This window comes from Gymnodraco acuticeps, unplaced genomic scaffold (assembly GCF_902827175.1).
Source record: "Gymnodraco acuticeps unplaced genomic scaffold, fGymAcu1.1, whole genome shotgun sequence".
Classification (NCBI taxonomy): Eukaryota; Metazoa; Chordata; class Actinopteri; order Perciformes; family Bathydraconidae; genus Gymnodraco; species Gymnodraco acuticeps.
The window spans coordinates 947,446-972,748 of record NW_022992126.1 but is presented as its reverse complement, the minus strand read 5'-3'; the positions used below and the strand labels follow the sequence as shown (position 1 = coordinate 972,748).

The window sequence follows — 25,303 nt, the reverse complement described above, 5'->3', positions numbered from 1 at the left end:
GTCCAGGAGATTGTGACTAATGTGCAAGTAATAGAAAGCTTTTATTTGATATATTATTGTTATGGTCTGGTCCCCAATTGCACCGTACATGAAGGAAGAACGGTCAAGTGTTATAACTATAGTCTATGGGCGTAAATATAACATGATAAATACTCACACATGAGTATAGCTTGCTATTTATTGTTGTATGTTTGTTTTAGTCGTTGTTTGTTGTTATTGTTTTGTTGGTTTTATTATGCATTGTTGTGTTGTCCTTAATGTTTTTGGTATTGTCTCACCTGAAAATAAAAATATTGATAAAAAAAGAAAGCCTTTATTGTCATTATACAAATAATATACAATGAGATTGTAGTGCAAATAGAATGAGATGAGCTAAAAACTGAATATACAATTAAATACTGTACATTGTATTTACTTAATTGTCAAAGTAAACAAATCTAAAAATCATCATACATTTAAAAAAAATCATAAAATGAAAAAATATATAACAAAAATGTGCCTTGCCTCCATGCTCTTGAGCAATGATCTGTGAGTAATGTGGTCACGTGGTGTGGGTCACATGACACACGAGAGGAAGAGAGTTGGAGACAACAGCAGCTCGGCCCGGCTACTGCTTTCAGACAACTCTGTGATTTCTGAGACCTGTAAACAGTTATTTTTCAAGGAAATACACCCTACTCGCAGTGTTAGCCATATGATTCACCTATTTATTGTTTTCTTAAACGGATAACTACATGGCTGACGCAGTTCACCGGGACTCATTAGGTAATGTAACTCTCCTTTACTCCACAGTTAGACACGACTAATTTATCTTTCTACAAGATCTGTCTACTATCAAACTGTGTTAAATGGTGTTGTTTCCCTGCTGGTCACCTGCTAGTGTCAGAGATGCAACAACACAACATGTAGGTTACTGTAAACAGTGGTGTAATGTCGTGAAGTACATTTACTCAAGTATTGTAATTAAGAACGATTTTGGGATACTTGTTCTTTACTTGAGTATTGTTATTGTATACTAATTTATACTCCACTAGTATACAAAGTCATTCAAAGTAGCTTCACCTTTACCAGCTTTAATCAACACAATGCATCAAAGTTAAATCAGTTCAAGATCTGAGTACTTCTCCCAACTCAGACGGTAAATCTGCTCTGTCATCTTCTGCTACAGTACTCCTTTTATATATCAAGTGTGTTTTCCCAATACAGCTCTGTCAACATCAGGTTTTTGCTGCGATGACTCCTTACTGTAATCCTGTAAACAACGTGGGATTTTCCCTCCACAGGTTGTGTCTAAATAAGGAAAGCATCATTTAGCGAGAGATGTAACTAGACAACAATACAAGAAAAGGTTGTTAGACATACCCTCATTTTGATAATGATATAGCAGTAACTGTCATCATGTTTAAATACCAGTCAGAGAAAGGTATTAAACTATTTTTCTCTCAAAAAAAGTCCTTGTAATGCAAAGAGTTTGTCATTTTACAAAATCAACTCAAATACAGGTATTTATTCTACTTTGGGGTTAAACTATATAGTCCCGCGGGCCCACCACCTACGGGAAACATCAATGGAGTCGGGTGCGCTGCCAGAAGGGTGGCAGTGAAAGCGGAGGGTCTCGACGGACCAGACCCGGGCGACAGAAGCTGGCTTTGGGGACGTGGAACGTCACCTCTCTGGGGGGGAAGGAGCCGGAGCTTGTGCGGGAGGTGGAGCGTTACCAGTTGGATCTGGTTGGGCTCACCTCTACGCACAGCGTCGGCTCTGGAACCTTACTTCTGGATAGGGGTTGGACTCTATTCTTCTCCGGAGTTGCTCAAGGTGTGAGGCGCCGGGCGGGTGTGGGGATACTCACAAGTCCCCGGTTAGGTGCTTCGTTGTTGGAGTTTACCCCAGTGGACGAGAGGGTCGCCTCCCTACGCCTGCGGGTTATGGGGGGGAAAACTCTGACTGTTGTGTGTGCTTATGCACCCAACAGCAGTTCAGAGTATACGGCCTTCTTGGAGACCCTGGAAAGAGTCCTGTATGGGGCTCCTGAAGGGGACTCTTTAATCTTGCTGGGAGACTTCAACGCACATGTGGGCAATGATGGAGACACTTGGAGGGGCGTGATTGGGAGGAACGGCCCCCCTGATCTGAACCGGAGTGGTGGTTTGTTACTGGACTTCTGTGCTAGTCATGGATTGGCCATAACAAACACCATGTTCGAACATAAGGATGCTCATAAGTGTACGTGGTACCAGAGCACCCTAGGCAGAAGGTCCATGATCGATTTCGTTATCGTATCATCGGACCTGAGGCCGTATGTTTTGGACACTCGGGTAAAGAGAGGGGCGGAGTTGTCAACTGATCACCATCTGGTGGTGAGTTGGGTCGAGTGGCGAGGGAAGCCTCTGGATAGACCTGGTAAGCCCAAACGTGTAGTTCGGGTGAACTGGGAACGTCTGGAGGAGGCCCAAGTTCAGGAGGCCTTCAACTCACACCTCCGGCGGAGCTTTTCGGGCATTCCTGTGGAGGTTGGGGACATTGAACCAGAGTGGTCGGTGTTCAAAGCCTCTATTGCCGAAGCCGCGGCGGGGAGCTGTGGTCTCAAGGTCCTAGGTGCCTCAAGGGGCGGTAACCCTCGAACCTCCTGGTGGACACCGGTGGTCAGGGAAGCCGTCCGACTGAAGAAGGAGGCCTTCAGGGATTTGTTATCCCGGGGGACTCCCGAGGCAGTTGCAAGGTACCGACAGGCCCGAAGGGCAGCAGCCTCATCCGTGGCCGAGGCAAAGCAGCGGGTGTGGGAGAAGTTCGGAGAAGACATGGAGAAGGACTTTCGGGCGGCACCAAAGTTGTTCTGGAAAACTGTCCGACACCTCAGGAGGGGGAAGCAGGGAACCATCCAAGCTGTGTACAGTAAGGATGGGACGTTTGTTGACCTCAACTGATGGAGTGTTAGGGCGTTGGAAGGAACACTTTGAGGAACTCCTGAACCCGACAACTCCGCCCTCTATGTTAGAGGCAGAGCTGGAGTATGACGGGGGATCAACACCAATCTCCCGGGGGGAGGTCACTGAGGTCGTCAAACAACTCCACAGTGGCAAAGCCCCGGGGGTGGATGAGATCCGCCTGGAAATGCTGAAGGCTCTGGGTGTTGAGGGACTGTCATGGTTGACACGTCTCATCAACGTTGCGTGGAAGTCGGAAACAGTACCGAAGGAGTGGCAGACCGGGGTGGTGGTTCCCCTATTTAAAAAGGGGGATCAGAGGGTGTGTGCCAATTACAGAGGCATCACACTACTCAGCCTCCCCGGGAAAGTTTACTCTAAGGTACTCGAAAGGAGGGTCAGGCCGATTGTCGAACCTCAGATTGAGGAGGAACAATGCGGATTCCGTCCTGGTCGTGGAACGACGGATCAGCTTTTTACTCTCGCAAGGATCCTGGAGGGGGCCTGGGAGTACGCTTATCCGGTCTACATGTGTTTTGTAGACTTGGAGAAGGCGTATGACCGAGTTCCCAGGGAGTTACTGTGGGAGGTGCTGCGGGAGTATGGGGTGAGGGGGTCTCTACTCAGGGCCATCCAATCTCTGTACTCCCAAAGCGAGAGCTGTGTCCGGGTCCTCGGCAGTAAGTCGGACCCATTTCCGGTGAGGGTTGGCCTCCGCCAGGGCTGCGCTTTGTCACCAATCCTGTTTGTAATATACATGGATCGGATTTCGAGGCGTAGTCATGGGGGAGGGGGTCTGCAGTTCGGTGGACTAAGGATTGCACCACTGCTTTTTGCAGATGATGTGGTTCTAATGGCTTCATCGGTCTGCGACCTTCAGCACTCACTGGATCGGTTCGCAACCGAGTGTGAAGCGGCTGGGATGAGGATCAGCACCTCCAAATCTGAGGCCATGGTTCTCAGCAGGAAACCGATGGACTGTCCACTCCAGGTAGGGAATGAGTCCTTACCCCAAGTGAAGGAGTTCAAGTATCTCGGGGTCTTGTTCTCGAGTGAGGGAACAATGGAGCGTGAGATGGGCCGGAGAATCGGAGCAGCGGGAGCGGTACTGCAGTCGCTTTACCGCACCGTTGTGACGAAAAGGGAGCTGAGCCAGAAGGCAAAGCTCTCGGTCTTCCGGGCCATTTTCGTTCCTACCCTCACCTATGGTCATGAAGGATGGGTCATGACCGAAAGAACGAGATCGCGGATACAAGCGGCCGAGATGGGTTTTCTCCGCAGGGTGGCTGGTGTCTCCCTTAGGGATAAGGTGAGAAGTTCGGTCATCAGGGAGGGACTCGGAGTTGAGCCGCTCCTCCTTCGCATCGAAAGGAGCCAGTTGAGGTGGTTCGGGCACCTAGTTAGGATGCCACCTGGGCGCCTCCCTAGGGAGGTGTTCCAGGCACGTCCAGCTGGGAAGAGACCAAGGGGTAGACCTAGGACCAGGTGGAGGGATTATATCTCTTCGCTGGCCTGGGAGCGCCTTGGGATCCCCCAGTCAGAGCTGGTTGATGTCGCCAGGGAAAAGAAAGTTTGGGGCTCTCTGCTGGAACTGCTACCCCCGCGACCCGATCACGGATAAGCGGGAGAAGATGGATGGATGGATGGTTAAACTAAATAAGATATTCAACCACAGGACATTGTGTTCTTTGAACATGTGATTGTCATTAATACCAATTTTCTGATCCTTTTTGAATAATACGATAATACTTTAATGGTCAGATCAGGTCTGAAATTTGACTTGCATCACAGCAGCTCCATGTAATAAATGACTAGTTTGTTAGTGTTTGAGTTTCAAGCTTCAATTACATGCATTATAGACCACAAGTTATAGCATGCACCTTTAATTTGAATGAGCTAATTTAACATTACTGATGTAAAATGAGACAAATGGTGTTAAAAACTTGCCCCAGTTTCAGATGTTGATGGTGGGTTTGTTCTTGGTCTCCCATCTATTGACACCCAGATGCTACATCACCATCAGCCCCCCCTTTCAGCAACTCTAAACGGCCCAGCTCCTTCATGCATAATAACAGTTTCGACACCGTTTCATAATCTTGTCTCACGCATGGTTAAGTCTGCAGTCTTGTTGTTCTGGGTTGGGCGAAGTATGACTTCACAGATTATGGAGTTCCTCTGTACTGTGAAGGATTTTTGAATTGATTGTGGAAGTTTGTTTGTGACCTTAAAACTGTTGTTTTTAGGGCCAAGACAGGTCTTAGTTCATGTAGACACACAAAAAGATTAAGGCCTGCTTCATGTAGCATCTCGCACAGTATGTGTTCAGTAAGGGTTTATGTGTCTGTGATGGTTTTACATCAGTGCCCCCGAAATTGTAAAAATCATTTTTCCACCCACCACTTCAGGATAAACCACAAAGTTAACCCAACACTGGAACTATTATTGAACAATAATGAACATCGCTACTAAAAATATTGGTTGTGTGGTAATCTTTGTATCTGGAAATAAAATTCAATGTTGAGTTTTTACATTTTGTATTGATTTACCGCCTTGCTCACCCCCATGGTGTTGTGGTGGCAGCAGATTTTACAGAGATGCATATCTTAAAACTTTAGCACATAAAGCCAGATCTATGTCCACTAAACCACGATTTGTAATCAAGGTAGACTGGCCTTTTACAGCCAGATTATCAGGTATTTTCCCCTGATAATACATCTCACAGTTTGCTGCAAAATGAATAGCATTTCAGTTGATACAAAGAATAACCTCCAACCTGCATACCAAGAATATCAATGCATCATCTTTTTTGGTTCAAGGTGTTTCCTTTTAACTGAAGCATAAGAGGAAGTGTTGGACTCTGCACCTGTGGGTGGCCTCTTGCTGCAGCCTGCCAGCCTACAGTAGATACAAGAGTGTTGACATATTCTCAGTGACGGTGAGGACTTAGTCTGACAAACTTGTATTTACTTTAGTGTTTTGGCTGGTACTCCAAAGATAACTGTGAACCGGGAGAGCCAGATATTTCCACAGCATGTGTCATATTTGGTGGCAGGGTCAATGGCCCACTTTTGTTTCTCCTAATGCTATCCACCGTGACGATCGACACACTCCTCTGATCAAAGATATGTGCGCACTCACGCCTGTTGTCCGCACGAAATATGAGGCGTTATTATTTTACGGAGACATGCAACCATTGTCGAAGCCAGGATGTTTGTAGTTTACTAAAATGTCCCTCACGGTGTTCAGCTGGATGTTGTTCATCTCAATTTAATGACTTAAAGTTCTCACAGGTTAGCAACAGGTGTCGTATGATGTAGGAAATGATCCCTATGAACGTAGGAAACCATGCAGGAAACCACATGTGGTTATGGTTACATTTTATTTCAATCACAGTAAACATTTCTGTCTAGCTTACTAACTTTAGGCAGAAAACATAATATGAGTAGACCTAAGAAAATACTCATGTCTTTAACTAAATGTTAAGTCTTTACTTTGAATTATTAGATTGCGGTGCCACAGAATATCACGTGACAAGAGTTTTGTCAGTCTGTAACGTTTTTCTTTAGTGTTGTTGAACTTTCATCTAGTTTACAGTTAGTGCTGACTAATATTGAACACCAGGAATGTGTTTCTTCTGTTTCACTTCACTTTCCCATTAGACAACTCTTCTAAGCTAAGGCTTTGCTCTGCTGACATACTTTGTCTGTTGAACCTGCATTCATCCTGACTCTGCAGTTCATCTGATCATGCCCATGCTGACGTTGACTGCCCAACAAGTCATTTCCTGAGGGAAAAAACTGAGTTACCCCATTCTTCATGTTCCTTTATTGTAGTCTCCAGCAAGCTCAAAGCATGTGACATATATTAAGCACGGTTAACCTACTTTCCTACTTTCCTAATGCTGAGATGACATTGTAGAGTGTTTGCCCTGTGACGCCCTGTGTCTCCTACCTTAGCTTTAAAGGGTATTAACAAATCTAGAGGCCAGTTTACCATAACATTTTCATTGCTTAATAATGTAGTTGTTTTTCTCTTTTGGTTGTTGCAGCCTCTCAGTCGGGGACACATTTTCTTGATTATTCTAACACCACAGAAACAGAGACTCCTATCTGAATTTAAGAGGTGTAGCATTGTTTTTAAAAGTGATACAAATCCTAAATTCAATTGTTAAATTCCTCTTTTGGCTATTTTCGTACCTTTTTCTAAAGAGGACAATTAGTCCTTGTGGCTTGGAGTAAAAAAAAGGGTTAAATCGCACTGAGCACATGTCTCAAAGCGCCAGAGGGCACAGAGAGGAATACATCCACACAGATTCAGAGACAAAAGAGAACGTGTCAGACTGAGGTGAAAGCTGAAGACAGACTGTTCCGGCACACGAGAAGAACGTGGAGTCACGTTTAGCATGAAATGGCAAGACTCCGGCTTACTCACTAAATTCATGTGATTTCCCTCTCAGCCAGTTCTAGTCACAACTCTTGTACTGCACAATAGTGCATTTCTGGTGTTTGTCTCTTAGTTTGCCGGAAGTCATTTATTTTGTTATTGTAGGTCAAAGTTAAGCGTATTAGCATGCTAAAATGTGCAAATAAGCAAACACAATTTGCAGACGAGCTATTTCACAAACCCAGCATTTGTACAGATTTTCCAAGTTTAGGTTAACATCCACAAACTGAAGGTGGCTAACTACCTTGGCTTAAAAGGTCTTAGGAAAATCACTGAAAGCAATTGAGACACGAGTCTTCCAATATAATTACACATCAGTAAAACAGTTAAATGTCAGGGAAGACAGTAACGCTGATTTAGAAATCTTTCTGTGGATAGTGTTTGAAATACTGCACAATGTGTTTTGTGAATAAAGAAACTAACGATTGGGAGATGCAGCTTGTGTGGACAATGCATTTCTAAAGAAAATACTTATATTAAGGTATAAGAAATGTCTTATGGTCTAAAGTGTTTATTATATATTTATACATCTCAATTGTATCATGAGGCATTATTTTGAGTTCCCCAGTCCGTTCAGCGTGTGCATCGGTTATCTTTAAGAAGATGCCCCCATCAAAGATTATTAACTGTTTTTTTATCATGTTATCGGATCACATTCTGCATGAGAAAATAAACATTGTTTTTGTTTTTGTTTCAGAGCAAGAAGGCCTATCGGGCTCCACGTCTCCCTACGGCTCCACAGACGGCAGCGGAGAGCAGGACCATCAGAGTCACAGTCATGGCAACAACCATAGCAACCATCTGTTTCCCACGGCTGAGGCGGGTCATTGGGTCGGGGCTGATCAGGAAGAGGAGGCCATTCGCAGGAAGTTAAAATACTTCTTCATGAGCCCTTGTGATAAATACCACGCCAAGGGCCGCAAGCCTTACAAGCTGATCCTGCAGCTGCTAAAGATCATTATTGTCACAGCGCAGGTACGCCAGAAGTTCTCCATATATTATCATATTATAGTTTTACTACTTATGTGTAAGAAAGAATAGAATAAAACTGTCTATTTTCATGTAAAGTGATTTAATCCCAACTCAAGTTTCGCATTATTCAAGCACAGCTTCAGGGTTTTTTAGTCTCCTCACTTCTCCTCTCCCCGACATGATTTCTCTTCCCTGTCTTTGCTGCAGTTGGTGATGTTTGGCCTCAGTAACCAGGTGGTGGTGACCTTTAAGGAGGAGAACACTATGACCTTCAAGCACCTCTTTCTCAAAGACTATGACGAGTCATCAGACAATTCCTACGCTGTTTACAAGCAGAGCGACGTCTACGACCAGATCTTCTACACTGTGGATCAGGTCATTGTTTAGTCCTTTACATCAATGCAATAATGTAACTTGCTCTGAATCTTTTTGAATCACAGTTTGCTATTGAACCAAAGGGTTACAGTGGGGGTGGTGCCAGTACGAAAGTCAAGGTTTTTCAAAGATACTTTGGTATACATCGTCTCCGGACAATGAATGTTTGTGCAACATTTTAAAGATATTTCAGACTAGAGTAAGCTTCTGGTCCAAATGTTTTCATCACTTGTTGAGATTCTAGATGCACAAATATAGATTTAAAATGAAGGAAAATAAAACTTAAAGAGCCTGTGACACGAGTTTCCCCCATCATCCAAACCCATCAATTTGAGTAAATATTGTCCCCTTGAAAACCGTTACTGAACTGATTTTGGATATTTGTACTTTGATAACCATTAATCTGCCCTTCAATGTTGACCATTTTCTGGATCTTCTCTGGGATTCTTCAAGTCCCGCCAAATTATGTGTGACGTCATTGCGGGCACAGCGCTCCAGCTGCACCGTTCAGGATCCCAGCATCTGCATGTAAACGCACGATGGCGCACACAGCAGCAAGCTCAGACAGCGATGACAGTTTAATTTTGAACGTGTCTGAGAGCTCATATGAGGCTGAAGGATCGGTTTATGTTGTATCTGTTAGAAGTTTAGGAATTAGGTGCGTCAATATGGGCGATCATACGGTCATGTAGCCAGTGGGACTAAAAATCATCCCGGGACTCTCGACCGGCCCACTTCGGTACCGCTAGTAAATTGTCAACAGGGGGAGTGGGGGATGTCAGGGGCGGCGGGTGCTGTAGATAGTAAATGTAAATATGTAAATATTTGTGTCACTGCATCCTGGTAAAATACAAATATAATGCAATGTCTGTGTCTTTGTCACCTGTGCCCTGTACTACGAAGCCAGTTCAACAGACCCTGGATATGTTTGAGTAACAAACAAACTAACAACAACAAACTAACAAACGAGATCTCGCTAAGCGGTCCTACGACGCTGGTTATCAACTCGGTAAATCAAGCCAGGGTTTCTCTCTCCAGCTGAGAGCGCGTTCACGTCTAAGACACGAGTGGATCTGACTTTAATTACATTTAACTCGAGTGTTTCGTCAACATAATGTGTTGCTTAAAATAATACTTCTCTTCTGCATACAGTATGTGACACTGTAAGTGTTGCACGGCCAGATACGGCTGGAGAAGCTGACTCAGATAAGGAAATATATGATACATTATATGATCGATGATCTGACTGATGATGTAATATGAATGATAAGTGCGACACGTCGGCGTCTTCTCTGCATACGGCAGTTTAAACTGTATTTCCTTTATCCTGTAATATGACTTGAGAGATTTAAACTCCGCACACTGAGTTGATCTCTTTTCTATAGACGACGGAGGCGGGCAGCGTCAGGTAAAAAAAGTTATTTAGCCTTCCCAAACCTGAACCTCACGCGCCGCCTATGGGGGATGTGCTAGTGACTTATCCGACAGGCCCACTTCGGTACCGGCCCATCGGGATTCGTCCCGATGGCCAGTCCGCCACTGCACCCAGCCCAGGTAAACTGTCAACGGGGGGAGCCTCGCTGCGGGGAAACGGTGGACCTGGTGTCCCGATCGGAGTGGGAATAATAATAATAATATTCCGTGCATTTTATCCATTAATTTCCCCAACATTGTGGTGAAAAAACCACAGGTTTAATCCATGTTGGTGTACTACAACTACAACTACAAAAAGCATCGGGTGGTTTTCTCATCAGGAAATGCAGACCGGCACAAACAAACGATTTTTAATCATCATTCTCACGATCATTTAATATATCATATGTTAGCCGAATTGACATGAAAGCACTAATAAATGTAGTTTCATCCACTTGAGTTTACAACTACAAAAATAATCGATTTGTTTTTATATCACATCCTACGGGAGGAAATTCAGCAGCTCTCACTACCGATTTTTAATCCTAATGTAATCATCATCTTCACCACGATCATGTATGTTTATGTTCGCCGAATTTACATGAAAGCACTGACAAATATGAATATACTGTAGTCAACTTCATTAAAACGTTATTAACGTGCCTAAACTCAGTAATTCACCATTTCTACGCATGACAACACACTTTGTCCGTGTTTGGCTCTCTCGCCAGCCACACAGTGAAGCGTTCCCGCATTGACGTCACTTCCGGCTTCCCCCAAAACTTCAAAATGAGTCGAAGGAATTTCCCCGCGATGTTCGAAATTATTGATATTTAACGGAACGGTATCGCTTTTTCTTTTTTAAACTGACGGTTCGAGATTACTAGTAGCCCAATATTTCATTGCACAACAGTTGTTGGGATGCTGTCACAGGCTCTTTAAGTTACAAATCAAAATATGATTTGGATGGATGGTGGTGTTAGAAAGTACTGCTGGGTACCCTGCTCTTCTAGCCATCAGGCTAGGCTGCACAACAAGGGGTCAACAATGTGACACAATTACTGGACATAAATACACACTGTTTCCACACATTCATGTAAATATATCTAATATGTATATATGTTCATTTTCATTTTCATTAATTTCTTAGTTCATAGTTTGTATGACCCAATATGTATATATGCTCATTTTTATTTTGTATTCATTTCTTATTTCATAGTTTTTCATCATTTTTATCTTTGATTTTATTAATCTGTGTGAATCTGTGCTGTCCTATTTTTCATCCTTACCCCGTTGCTTTTCAAACTACTGAATGTTCCCACAGGGGTTAATAAAGGTCCATTTTATCTTATCTTCAGTACGTGGCTGCCTGCTCAGTTAAAGCTCCGCCTCTCATCCTCTCCACAGTACCTGGCCTTACCAGAGACCACAGTGGGACGCTATGCATACGTGTACAATGTTGGTTTCAACGGCAGTGCGCTCTCCCTCTGCCAGCAGTACTACAAGAAGGGAAGCATCGACCCAGCCAATGACACGTTCGTTATAGACCCTCACATCAAAACAGGTACATCAACTTCACTGCTGACCTATGACTGCTAACAGTGCTAACAGTGTCAACAGTGTCTGGAGGCTGTGATCAACTCTCTGTGTGACTTTTACATTGTTGCCTCTTTGAAAACAGAGGGTGGGGGCTGTAATAAGTATGAACAGCACATCCAAAGAGATATGTACCATGGTAGTTTAGTTACACCATTTTAATTGGGTTTAATGGAGTTTAATCGTCACATGACATGCATTTGTGCCAGTGCTTTAACAGATCAGCTGATAACTTGGTCTCTGAAAAACACAAGTGAACGCTTCCCTTTTGTGAACAAACCTATGAGAGTATGGATAAAGTGCTGTAGAAGCAGTATTTTTTTCCTAAAAAAGGGTACTTCATGCATAATGTGTGTGTATGTATGTTGTTATTGTAGCGTAAACGGCTAAATCGCGTTTGAGAGATTTTAAATCTCAGATCTGCTCACAGGTCTCAGCACTCAAGCCTGCATTAATATAGGCACGGCCAGTCTATTGATAGCGTGAAGTACAACCGCGTGACTCAGTCATTTTGTACCTTAAAAAGCATTTAAATACCGCATTTAAAATCTGATGAACTCAGTGTGCATCTGGACCCGGTGACGACATTACCTATTGACGCAGCAACCACTGTAAGTTATATTCTTGTTTAATTAGACTTCTCTGTTTCATTTATTCGACTCTGTATAAATTGTTATTGTAGCGTAAACGGCTAAATTGCGTTTGAGATATTTTAAATCTCAGATCTGCTCAGGCGAAACCTGCTTTACAGGTCTCAGCACTCAAGCCTGCATTAATATAGGCACGGCCAGTCTATTGTCGCCCATCAGCTGTAGATAGTTAACTAATTAGAGGGCCGTGGCCCTACAGCTGTGAGAACTGAGCAATCAGGCGTCCATTTCGGGTAGCTCTTTCCTGGAGCGTCAGCTTCAGCGTCAGACAGCCGAAGACTGACAAAGACATTGGAGTCCTACGGGAGTAAGACTGACAAAGACATTGGAGTCCTGCGGGAGGCAAAGAGGGAGGGGAAGAGGAGGCAAATCCTACTCTGATCGAGCTGGTGTCTTATTTCTCTTTTCTTTAGTTTTCTAGCCCCGCATGCTATAATCATGTGTATTTTCTCTATTCCTGTTCATGTGTCTTCTCGCAATTATCACTGGCCCCGTGTATCTCCTAATCGATATAACCGGCCTGCTCTCGTCTATCCCACGTGCTCCACTGAGATCCAACATCTAGTTTCTGGTGGCCTGTGGAATTGCCAGTCAGCTGTTCCTAAGGCTGACTTCATCTCTGGCTACGCCTCCCTGCAGTCTCTGGATTTCCTTGCTCTCACTGAGACCTGAATTACTCCATCCAACACATCCACCCCAGCAGCTCTTTCCACTGCATATTCCTTCTCCCATACACCCAGACCCACTGGCAGAGGAGGTGGCACTGGTCTCCTGCTCTCTCCCAAATGGAGCTTTTCCCTCTTCAAGCTACCTAACTTCACTCCTTCCACCTTTGAATTCCATGCCGTCACAGTAACCCATCCTATACAGTTAACCATTGTTGTTCTCTACCGTCCACCAGGCGCCTTGGGGGACTTCTTGGAGGAATTAGATAATCTCCTCTCACTCATCCCTGAAACTGGCCCTCCCGCTGTACTTCTCGGAGACTTCAACCTCCAGACGGGGAAGATAGACGAACTAACATCTCTGTTAACCGCCTTTGCTTTCTCACTGTCTCCGTCCCCACCGACTCATAAAGCTGGCAATGTCCTTGATCTCATATTCTCAAGGAACTGCGCTACTTCTAACCTCTCTGTAAACCCGCTCCACACATCCGATCACTTCTTCATTTCATTCTCTCTATCCCTTTCCAAACATAACAAACTAATCTCTTCTCATCCTGCACTTGTCCGCCGTAACCTTCGCTCCCTCTCCCCCTCTAGCTTTGCCTCGTTGGTGCTCTCAGCCCTCCCTTCCTCTGATTCGTTCCATCTCCTGCCTCCAAACTCTGCTGCAGAAACTCTCCTCTCTACTCTCTCATCCACTCTGGACTCGCTCTGTCCTCTCACATCTCGGCAGGCTCGTCAGTCCCCTCCTGCTCCCTGGCTAAATTATGCACTGCATGCTAATAGAACCGTCCTTAGGGCAGCAGAGCGGAAATGGTGGAAATCCAAACACCGTGACGACCTCCTAACCTATCAGGCTCTCCTCTCCTCTTTCTCTGCTTCGATCTCTCAGGCAAAAAGCACTTTCTTTCAAGATAAGATCCAATCTTCCTATTCCAATCCTAAAAAACTATTTTCCATCTTCTCTACCCTCTTGGACCCTCCAAAAGCTCCTCCCCCCTCCTCACTTCTGTCAAGCGACTTTGTTACCCACTTTGAAAAAAGGTTGATGATATTCGCTCTTCTTTTTCTGACTCACCTTTACTCACCGCTGGGTCACCAGACCCTCCTTCCACCAACACACTTACCTCCTTTTCCCCCTCTCTCTCCAAGTGAGGTTCTTACCCTCATTACTTCTGCCCGCCCTACCACCTGTCCTCTGGACCCTATCCCTTCAACCTCCTTCAGACTATCGCTCCTGATATTCTACCGTTTCTCACCCATTTCATCAACACTTCTCTAACTTCTGGTCACTTTCCAAACAGTCTCAAGGAGGCAAGAGTAAACCCTCTCCTAAAGAAACCCACTCTCAACCCGTCTGATGTTATAAACTACAGGCCTGTCTCTCTCCTCCCGTTCCTGTCTAAATCACTTGAACGCGCTGTCTTTAAACAACTCTCCTGTTATCTCAATCAGAACAACCTTCTGGATCCGCACCAGTCTGGTTTCAAGGCAGGTCACTCCACAGAAACTGCTCTCATTGCTGTCACGGAGGAACTGCACACTGCCAAAACTGCATCCCTCTCCTCTGTCATCATCCTATTGGACCTGTCTGCTGCATTCGACACGGTGAATCATCAGATCCTCCTTCGCACTCTCCAAAAACTTGGAGTTTCAGGCTCTGCACTTTCCCTCCTCACCTCATACCTGAAAGACCGTACCTACAGGGTGACTTGGAGAGGGTCTGAGTCCGACCCTTGTCAATTAACTACGGGGGTCCCTCAGGGCTCTGTTCTTGGTCCCCTCCTCTTCTCCCTGTACACAAACTCGCTCGGATCAGTCATTAGCCCGCATGGTTTTTCTTACCACTGCTACGCTGATGACACCCAATTAATTCTGTCCTTTCCCCGCTCAGAGACCCAGGTCGTTGCACGCATCTCTGCTTGTCTAGCTGACATCTCTCAGTGGATGTCTGCTCACCACCTCAAGCTCAACCTTGACAAGACTGAGCTGCTCTTCCTCCCGGGAAAAGATTGTCCCACTCTTGACCTAACAATCAACATCGGCACCTCAGTTGTTTCCCCGACTCAGACTGCAAGGAATCTGGGTGTGACCCTAGATAACAACCTGTCCTTCACTGCAAACATCGCTGCTACAACCCGTTGCTGCAGATACATGCTTTACAACATCAAGAAGATACGTCCCCAGCTGACTCAGAAAGCGACTCAGGTTCTGGTCCAGGCTCTCGTCATCTCACGCCTAGACTACTGCAACTCCCTCCTGGCTGGTCTACCTGCATGTGCCATCCGACCTCTGCAGCTCATCCAGAATGCAGCGGCTCGTCTGGTCTTCAACCTTCCTAAATTCTCCCACACCACTCCGCTCCTCCGCTCCCTTCACTGGCTTCCGGTAACTGCTAGAATCCACTTCAAGACACTGGTACTTGCTTACCATGCTGCGAATGGATCTGGCCCTTCCTACATCCAGGACATGGTTAAACCGTACACCCCAGCGCGTGCACTACGCTCTGCATCAGCCAAACGACTCGTTGCGCCCTCGCTGCGAGGGGGACCCAAGTTCCCATTGGCGAAAACACGTGGGTTTGCTGTCCTGGCTCCAAGATGGTGGAATGAGCTTCCCATTGACATCAGGACGGCAGATAGCTTGCACATCTTCCGGCGCAGACTGAAAACTCATCTCTTTCGACTCCACTTCGAGCGTTAGAACTATTAACGAAGCACTTTTATACTAATAAAGGACTGGCTTACCTAAAGCCAGTTGAGTAGCACTTGAAATGTTTGGCTCTATGAAACCTGATGTACTTATATGATTCTGTTTTCTTCAAGGTTGTGTCTTCCTGGTCGAATGTACTTATTGTAAGTCGCTTTGGATAAAAGCGTCAGCTAAATGCAATGTAATGTAATGTATATATATATATATATATATATATATATATAATAATAATAATAAATCAAGCAAGCAATCTGATTGGTCGATAGTGTTTTTGCGGACCTCTTTGATTACAGATTTGAAAACATCGTTGCTTGCTTTAAAAGTAGCACAATTCATTATTTCAAACCTTGGAAAGTATCTAGATATCCCTGCCCTAATGCCAAAGGAACTGCACACTGAATATGTTTTGCCATTTGATGTCTATGTCTGGACCGCTGCGTAAAAAGGAGGGTTTCTGCCCCGTTACTTCTCCGCTGTTTTCTTGTTCCAGTTTGAAAAGCAAACTGCAGGCAGTTTGCTTTTCAGCCCAACGGTATACTGTTTTTCTCAGACGCGGAGGGATACTGACTTGTTGTGAAAAGTAGCTTACAATTCTACCCGTGGTATACGCTCAGTATATCACGGCTAAGAACCAATCAGATTGCTTGATTTGACTTGTCCGTTTTATAAATATATATATATATATATATATATATATATATATATTGGTTGTAAATAGTCAAAAATCAAGCAGAGTATTAGATCCAGGGGGACAGTTTTTGCCTGAGGGTCAAACACGGGCAACCTCAACCTCACTCCCAAGAAAAGTGAGGATGAATGTGTCAGCATTATCACTTACACAAGTAGCTACAATAGTTTATAGACTCAAACTAAAAAACTACAAAGTCTTCATAAATAAATAATAAATATTGCGTAATAATGTTATGAGGTGAAAATAAACAGTCAGGTCCATTTTAGGTTGTTACAGTGCAACACTAATCTATTCTTGGCCTTTTTAGTGCATGTTAACAAAACCAATTGTCTGCAAAACACAACTTCTTCATCATATAGATAATAAAAGGAAAAATACAAATCATCGGTCATATCTTATGATTAAGATTCATAATATCATACAAGTATTATTAGCGTTAATACATCCGTTGGGTGGAAAGCACTCTGACCCGCCTGAAGGTGCTTTGTGTTCCTTCTGGAGCAATATAAACCGTATGGGATGCTTAATGGGTACAGCCTCATGCACCAGAAATGTATCTCTGACTATAGTGGTGATAAAACATGCAATGCAGCGTGATTAGAAATGTTTGTAGCAGCAGTAAAGCAGCTTGCCACTGCATTTAAACCGATCACAGAATCTGATCTGTGGTGGAACACCTTATCTCGTCATTCTGGCTGATCTGAGTTATGGGATAAAGACAACTTTTTTCATTCTTTGGTGAGTTCAATATGCTTTAATTGATTGCCCCTTGCAGATGACCATTGAAGGGCTCCCATGTACAGATATTATCATTGTCCATAATCTCTCAAAGCCCAAGATGATGCCTTTCAATTTCTTGTTTTTCGTCAAACCTAAACATTTTCAGTTTACTGTCAAAGACAAGGAAAACAAATATTCAGATTCAAGAACATTTTTACTGTCATTTGCTAAATGGCTGTATTTTGTAATCCCGTTTACTGTATTAACATATGTTGCACACACTCAATTTCTTACTTCCTCTTATCATTGTGTTTTTAGTTCAACGTGACCAGATTTAGAGGAAGTAAAAACTGTGGATGAAAAACGTCACGTTAAAATCTTTCTTCACCTGATCACATGTATTTCAATGATTGCTTTTTCACAGTTCTGAGAGATTCAGTGTTTCTCTCTCTTCGGGACACTCCAGTTTTCCCTCAACATGACCTTCCTTTGTTCTCCACTCATTTCAGATTGTGTAGGTGTAGACCCGCTGGCCACACCCACAGGTCTGCTCTCCACCAGCTACAGGAACTTTACACTCAAGTTCCACAAGTAAGGCTTCATTTTTCACATGGCTTCAACTTTCTCCTTGTTTGGCCTCCGTTGATGATATTTATCTTGAATATCTGATGATGACAGACAAGACGCCAACTCTGCTGCACACACGCATGCAAGCATGTATACAGGACACACACATGTTTTAGTACGATAACACACACAGATAAGTGCAACATTTTCTCGTCCTGCTTCTGGTTTGTTCCCGGTCGATTGTTGCCATCATGAAATGTCTGTTTCCAGTCTGATTTGTGTTTTATTTTTCAAGGCTCATTAACGTCACTATAGAGTTCCAGTTGAAGGCCATCAATTTACAGACCATTATATACAACGAGATCCCAGACTGCTACACTTTTTACATAAAAGTAAGTAAAGATGTCAAAGACAAAGATATTAAGCTGATGGTTCAGTTTCCAGTTCTAGTGAGACTTCTTAAACTGAGTTATATATTCTACGTGAATCTGTCTCCTTTATGTGTACACTTTTTTTATTAACAAAGCCATTCTTGGCAAGACACAGACTACTTATCTTTTTTTAAACACATATATGGAAAACAATGTCCAAATTTGAAATTGGTAGAGGCACGTAAGTAGCACAGTATTACAACAGCAGTAAAAATGCAAGGATTAGCTAACTCTACACATTAGGTTTATCATATAAAATAATGACGTTAGTGCAAAATAAAACTTTCTCTGAATTCTCAATGGTAGTTGCGGACCTGTTAAAGAGAAATGCAAACTTTATTTTCTACTACAGTTTCAAAGGACTTGAGATATGAATGCTCCCTTTTTCTTCTTCAGATACTCCTGGACAACAAGGCACACAGCGGCAAGGTGAAGATCCGGTTAGAAAACCAGGCTTCTATAAAGGAGTGTAAAGACCCGAGCGTCTCTGGACACGGTGAGATGAGGGAGAGCATGGATAAGACTCAGAAAGTAACATATGACTCATATTGAAATGCTGCAGCAGTTGTAAGCAGGTTGGAGATTATCATGAACCATTAGCAAGCTTAAGGAAATGTATGTTTGAGTTACTATCAGTCAAACGGCAGGAAATGTCATGCGCGAAGTTAGAGTTAAGGTTACTTCATCTGACTGAAACCCAGCTAACGGCTCTGCTTCCTCCCTATGATCCTCCAGCTGAGAACTACACACGTGTAGCGTTTGATGTCGTTGTGGCTCTGGTGTGTACGCTGTCCCTGCTGCTGTGTGGACGCTCCATACTGCGAGGCATCATACTGCAGCAGGTACCATAAAGTCTGTTGCACCCAAAATAAAACAGATTTAGCTTTGAATTACAGCTTTACAGTCACCAGCACATGCAGAATCATGGTACAAGAGGGGAAAAGGTAAGTCAGCAGACTGAGGATATAACAACTTTGTATTTTTTGCGTGTTTATTTATCCAATTTATTTACGAAGGCCCAGTTAATAAACGTTTCCTTACATCCATCTAATGCTTCATGTTAATTCCTCTCTTACCATCTTTGTGTGTTTACAGGAGTATGTGAATTTCTTCAGGGAGACTCTGGATCGTAAGGTGTGCTGTGCAGATCGGCTGGAGTTCATTAACGGATGGTATATCCTCCTTATCTTCAGCGACATCCTCACCATCACTGGCAGCATCGTCAAAATCGGCATTGAGTCTAAGGTGTGTCCTACTTACCAGTACGCCTTTTCTGATTTTTTATGTTGGGTTGTATTATGTTCTTACACCAAATCACACAATAACGTTAACAAACTAACCCATCCATGCAGCAGTTGATCAGTAGCTATCGAGTTATTCCAGGAGAAATACTTTTTTATGTATTTGCTATTCCTTTAGGTGACCACTATTTATTTATTTTATGTTAGTGGCACATAGTTCAAAAAGGTGCGGTGCCGTTAAAGTATATTTTCTTATCTCCTGACAGACTATGTCCTCATACGACTTGTGTGGCATCCTGTTGGGAATCTCCACACTCATGGTGTGGGTCGGAGTCATTCGCTACCTCACATTCTTCCAGAAGTACAATGTAAGTCACAGACACAACAAGACAAATTATGTTATTTGTACAAAGCTGAGAAAATGCTCCTTTTGATAGGTTGATTTAATTTAGTGTATCCTGTTCAGAAAGTCTCCGCTCCCTCTCCCTTTTTTTTTCTCTAATGTTTTCCTCTCATATGTCTTATGTCTCGGTGCCTCCCTTAGATCCTGATCGTGACACTTAGAGCAGCGTTCCCCAATGTGATCCGGTTCTGCTGCTGCGTGGCCGTCATCTATCTGGGATACTGCTTCTGTGGCTGGATCGTCCTGGGACCGTACCACGTCAAGGTGAACATCAGTGAAACTCTTATACACTTGTTTGTAGTGACATTTATATAATGTTGTCTCCGTAATAATTGATGCAAAGAAATTGGAACTTCATTGAAAAAACAAACGGCAAAGATATGCTACAAATCCTTAAAAAAACACAGTAAAAAACCATACAGCAAAGCTCAGGCTGAAGCTACAGCTTATTACCTTTTTACAATACAATATAGACAATATTTGTATTCTGTTCCTACCATAGCATGTAATTTCTGTCATCAATTAAAAGAATATATATTTATTAATGACAACATTTTTTAAACGTACAAAGTGACAACGTCTCCTTATATCTGAAATACAAATATGTTCCATATAAGGAAATCATTTTTTAGATGTTTAATTGAGCTCTTCTGCTTCCTGTCCCTTAGTTCCGCTCTCTATCCATGGTGTCAGAGTGCCTCTTCTCCCTGATTAACGGGGACGACATGTTCGTGACTTTCTCGGAGATGCAGGAGAGCAGCACCCTGGTGTGGCTGTTCAGCCAAGTGTACCTGTACACCTTCATCTCCCTCTTCATCTACATGGTGCTGTCGCTGTTTATCGCTCTCATCACAGGAGCCTACGAGACCATCAAGGTAGGAAGTAACTTCAAACCAGGTCATCATTTCTGTTTTCCTAACTACCAGAATGGAGAGGACACGCTGCAACAATATAATAGAAAATAACAGAAATGTATTCTCGTTGGTTTTCACAGCACCAAACCCAAGGACCCATCCACATCACAGACCTGCATGCCTTCATAGCAGAGTGCACGGACGCACCAAACTCAGGGAAGTTCAGAGGACTGGAGACCTCGCCGTGCTCTTTCTTCTGCTGCTGTGACAGGTGAGCAGGGGAGGCACACGATCTATGGAGATTTAGGCCCAATCCCAAATCACCCCCTACACCCTACCCCTACACACTCCCCCTCCGTTTGCGCGTTGGTGCAGAGGGTCTGCCATATTAAGTGCTGTTCCAAACCAACAAGTGTGCAGCGGTGTGGAGGGGGAGTGGGCTATCAAGCCCTCAAACATCGGTGCTGACTTGAGACCGGTCTCTACCTGACCGGAGTCACGCTGTGTGTGTCCGTCAGGAAACACGCTGTTTACAAGTAGTTCCAGCAAACATCCACTGATAAACTACGATGTTAACAACCTCATGATGACCTCATATGTTTTTAACTTAGGATCATCTGTGTTTAGTCTAGAAAAAGGTAAATGTGTGCATTTTATTATATAGTTGTGTATATTTACAGACTGTTGCAAAAACTAAGAAGCTTATAAACATCAGGTTTAAAACTAAAAGAGTTTTACAAGAAAGTAACACAATTAAAGATGTTTGGAGTTTTATTTGAGTTATTAATTTAAAAAATGTTGTCAAAGAGATGCTGATTTGAAACCGTTGTTACATACAGTTACGGCATTTCCTGTTTCTGCCGGAGAGAGGGGAGTTTGTCCCAAAGCTTGCCGCTGTCTTTATACCCTTAACCCTTAATGGAGGGAACTTCATTCAGCTGCGAGTGTGGCTACAGACGGAGTTCACTCCGTCGAGGGGGTGATTTGGGATTGGGCCTTAATCATTATTTAGGAACAATTAAATAAATCAAGTGTAACCAAACAACCTAAGCTGGGATAATAATATCAGACAGTATTGGGAATTGAAACATTTAAACAATAAACTTTAAAATGAAATTAGGAAAAGGAATTAGGAGCTGTCAGGTAAACTAGTGGTTATGACACACACAACACAACAGGTTGATTCTGTGCAGATATTTATTGCATGTCACACATATAGACTGTATACAAATCATAATAATATTAAAATATATATATTTTATCTTTATCAGTCTATGCTCGAATCCCTCACTCCCCTCACATGTCTTGTCTGTATCCCTACTTTGACTTTCAAAACAAAAAAGGAAGTAATTCTTTAAGATCCTTTTTCAAAAATGACGACATAGGTTTGAAAGTAGGTTAAAATAGAGTGAGAAAATATCAGATTTAGAAAAAACATTAAAATGTCTGAGGGGAATTTATTTTTTTCCAACATAATTATATTTTTTAATGCATCTTTATTACGTGCACAAACAATACAAACGGATGAAAAGGCAATCATGGGGAAAAAACACATGATACATTCTCAAAGCAAGGATTAATTTAAAAAAATACCAAAAATATCTTTCAGCCTGATTCCCACTTAGATTGATCGTCTATTTATTTTAACTTTCAAAGTATCCCAATATTACTCATCTTTAGGTAAACACTACCATTATTGAACTCAAAATAATAAAAATGTTAATTATGTTAAATATAATGTTTAAGAAAGATTGTTTAATTTGTTTTGTTATTTCCTCCAGAATGACTTCATATGAGGATGTCCTGCTTGTGAACTGAAGTTGACCTCAGTGACCTCAGAAGCATCACTACCCCCCCTGCTGACCACAGGGAGACACTGCATACTCCTGATGCTGAATGTCTCTGTACCAACATGCTGTGTATCTGGGTCAAACCTCATCACTCATCTGAAGCATGAGCTGGACCAACGTTCTGTTGAAGGAATGAGTAAAAACTTCTTACTCCTGTCTTTTATGTCCATGAAGAAGAAACACGGGGCTGATGCAGGACTGGATCTTGCTTCTGTACGGACAGGCATCATGGATGACTAAAGCACCGACAATTATCTGTTCCTTGTTGGTTTTAAAAAGAGTACCGTATTTATTATAATGCATTTAATGAGGCACAATTTACTGAGTGGGTACAGGTGCCATGATGAAGGCTGAAGTAGTGCATACATGGTGCTGTTTTTGTTTTTAGTGTTTTTGTTTTTACAGTATTTAAAAGATTTTACCTCTTAAAGAGTTTCTTATGCATTTCACAAAATACAGCCTACATCTTATCTTATTTCCTACACTCAATTACTCCAATACCATAATATCCTTTAAATTCTATACAAACTCTTTACTCTAGAAACTACTTGGCAGAAGATACAATGGGACAAGTCAATTCATACAAAAGATAGAAGGGCCCTTGAGAGCACTGACCTCTGCCAAGACTGTTTCCATAAGAATGCATGTGTATGCCCCAATGAATTGGATCAATTCTAAAATAAAATGGGTTCTTAGTTAGCCCATGTGTATCTATTTCACCCAGTTTATTAACTTTGGGCCAGTAGTTTTTACTTATTTGTTTTAACCCTTAGACAAACAAATCAACGTGGCAGGGTTCATTTGGTAAAAACCCCAAATCCAAAGCCAGAACAATGTGGTACGAAAGGACCACAAGCAGATTTACAGTTTGAGGTTTCAGATGTGGGATTGATTTGTTTTCTGTCCCGTGAACTGCACCTTCTGTATAGAGTTTCAAACACTTTGATTTTTTCTACTGCACAAGCGTCACGCTGCCTTCAAATGTGGATATTACTATTATTGTACAGCTTGTGTGATGTATTGCACTCATCTGAGCATTCATCACTATTATGTTTATAATGAAGCACTCAACATTGCCCGTGGTTATCTACAAGGAAAGCTCTTCTTTCAGACCCATGGGCATGTTCCTTTAATGATGCCTTACTTCATTCATTATAAGGTAAACATATTAGCCCTTACCTTCAATTCTATACTGATTGTAGTTGTATCTGGCGTGTTTTAAGAGAGAAATGACTTGAATCATCCGACAAAGTCGAGCTGGGTTTAGGCCAGGGGTGTCAAACTCAATTTCATCGCGGGCCACATTAGAATTATGGTTGCACTCAAAGGACCGGTGGTAAATTTAAGACTATATAAATATACATAGATAAATATCTATAATATATATAAAATAATGTATTATTTAACAATATTTCCTCTGCATTGGATTATTATCGGATAGGGTAATAACTTCATAATTAACTACGTCTGAAAGCAGAAGTCTAGGGCAAATAATTGCAAGCAATTCTCATCTCACAAAATGAGATGCATTGTGGGACATGTCGTTTATGGGCAACATGCTCCTGTAAAGCGGCACGTAACCTTATAATAAACGTATTATATTCTTTGCAAGCTCTTGTGGGCCACATACAATGAGGTGGCGGGCCGGATTTGGCCCCCGGGCCTTGAGTTTGACACCCCTGGGTTAGGCTAGGTAACTGAATGACTGCAGAAACATAATTGCACTTCTGTAATAATGCCTTGTCACACTGAATCATCTTTTACTGTCATGTTGTTGTCTTCATAATGATGTCTTGTCGAAAACAGTTTTCCAGTGACTTCATCTCTAGTAGAGAGTAGAGGCTTGATTTTTTTATTATACCTCAAAGCGCACACAAAGAGTCTCAAACTCTCGAGTCTAGAAGGTTCCTTGTCAGGAAAATAGTTCAGGTATAGTTTCTAAGAGAGATTATCTCTGGTTCAAGCAGTAACATGTTAAACAGTGTTTTTTCAGTAATCTTATTCCACATAATAAACAAGCAATGTCCTATTTATGCTGATGGATCCTAAATGTGTCAATGGCCTTCACTTTAAATGATATGTTAGGCATGCATTATTTAAAAATGATGTAGATGTACCTTTCCTACAGTTTGATGTTTTTCTACATAAAATCAGGATTTTAACTGTACAACATTAGAGACTCTATGTCTGGAAACTATCTACGGGATCGTTTTTGATATTAAAACATTGTCGTGTTTCACTTCATATGATTTTATTTCATCTGCAGTAACTTGACTTGCAGTTCCTACGGGTTGTCAGAAGAGGGAGTAGCTGGATACTGATCTGTTTAACATTGTACTAAAGTAATACATTTGTATTATCTGCTTTGTTGGCATAAAAGCTTTATTTTTACTTGGAAGTAACATTGAGATTGGAAACCTATTTTATAAGTGAGACAGGGTTAAATGAAAGCTATGAACATGTTAACATAAGATCACAACAACAACAAAAGGTTTTTAAGTTTTTTAATAATTTAAAGAATAAACTATGATTCCTCAACCCAGCACACAAACACAGCTGTTTCAGTTTCAGGCTGCAGCACAGAGCTTGCAGAGAGGGGGAAATACACTTTTTTTCTGAGCAGTCCGATATGATGAGCTCATTTCCTGGTTATTGAACTTCCCAAGTGAGGCTTGGCAGTTGATGTAGCATATCTCTGCCTTTCATCCACTTAACCCTAATATCATCATACATTATGTACTGCTCTAACCACGCCTTGCTAGTTCATGCCAGACTGTGAGGGGGAAGGAGATG

At 42.5% G+C, this 25,303-nt stretch overlaps 1 protein-coding gene across 1 annotated transcript; it reads left to right on the top strand.

Moving 5' to 3' along the window:
* The first annotated feature begins 566 nt into the window (after positions 1-566).
* Positions 567-24,754, top strand: LOC117538036 (mucolipin-1-like). Its single transcript, XM_034203536.1, has 14 exons — positions 567-765; positions 8,068-8,345; positions 8,550-8,717; positions 11,538-11,694; positions 17,674-17,755; positions 18,027-18,123; positions 18,559-18,658; positions 18,898-19,004; positions 19,258-19,407; positions 19,670-19,771; positions 19,948-20,070; positions 20,475-20,681; positions 20,801-20,931; positions 22,442-24,754. Exons 1-14 carry the CDS (start codon positions 735-737, stop codon positions 22,476-22,478), a joined length of 1,770 nt encoding a protein of 589 aa, XP_034059427.1. The 5' UTR covers positions 567-734; the 3' UTR covers positions 22,479-24,754.
* The last annotated feature ends 549 nt before the right edge of the window (positions 24,755-25,303 follow it).

Excerpts from the sequence above, each read along its gene's own strand:
- LOC117538036 (XM_034203536.1), top strand. The coding sequence starts at position 735 with ATGGCTGACGCAGTTCACCGGGACTCATTAG. Across the intron at positions 17,756-18,026 it reads TTTACACTCAAGTTCCACAA|GCTCATTAACGTCACTATAG; the intron begins GTAAGGCTTCAT and ends TTATTTTTCAAG. Across the intron at positions 20,071-20,474 it reads TGGGACCGTACCACGTCAAG|TTCCGCTCTCTATCCATGGT; the intron begins GTGAACATCAGT and ends CCTGTCCCTTAG.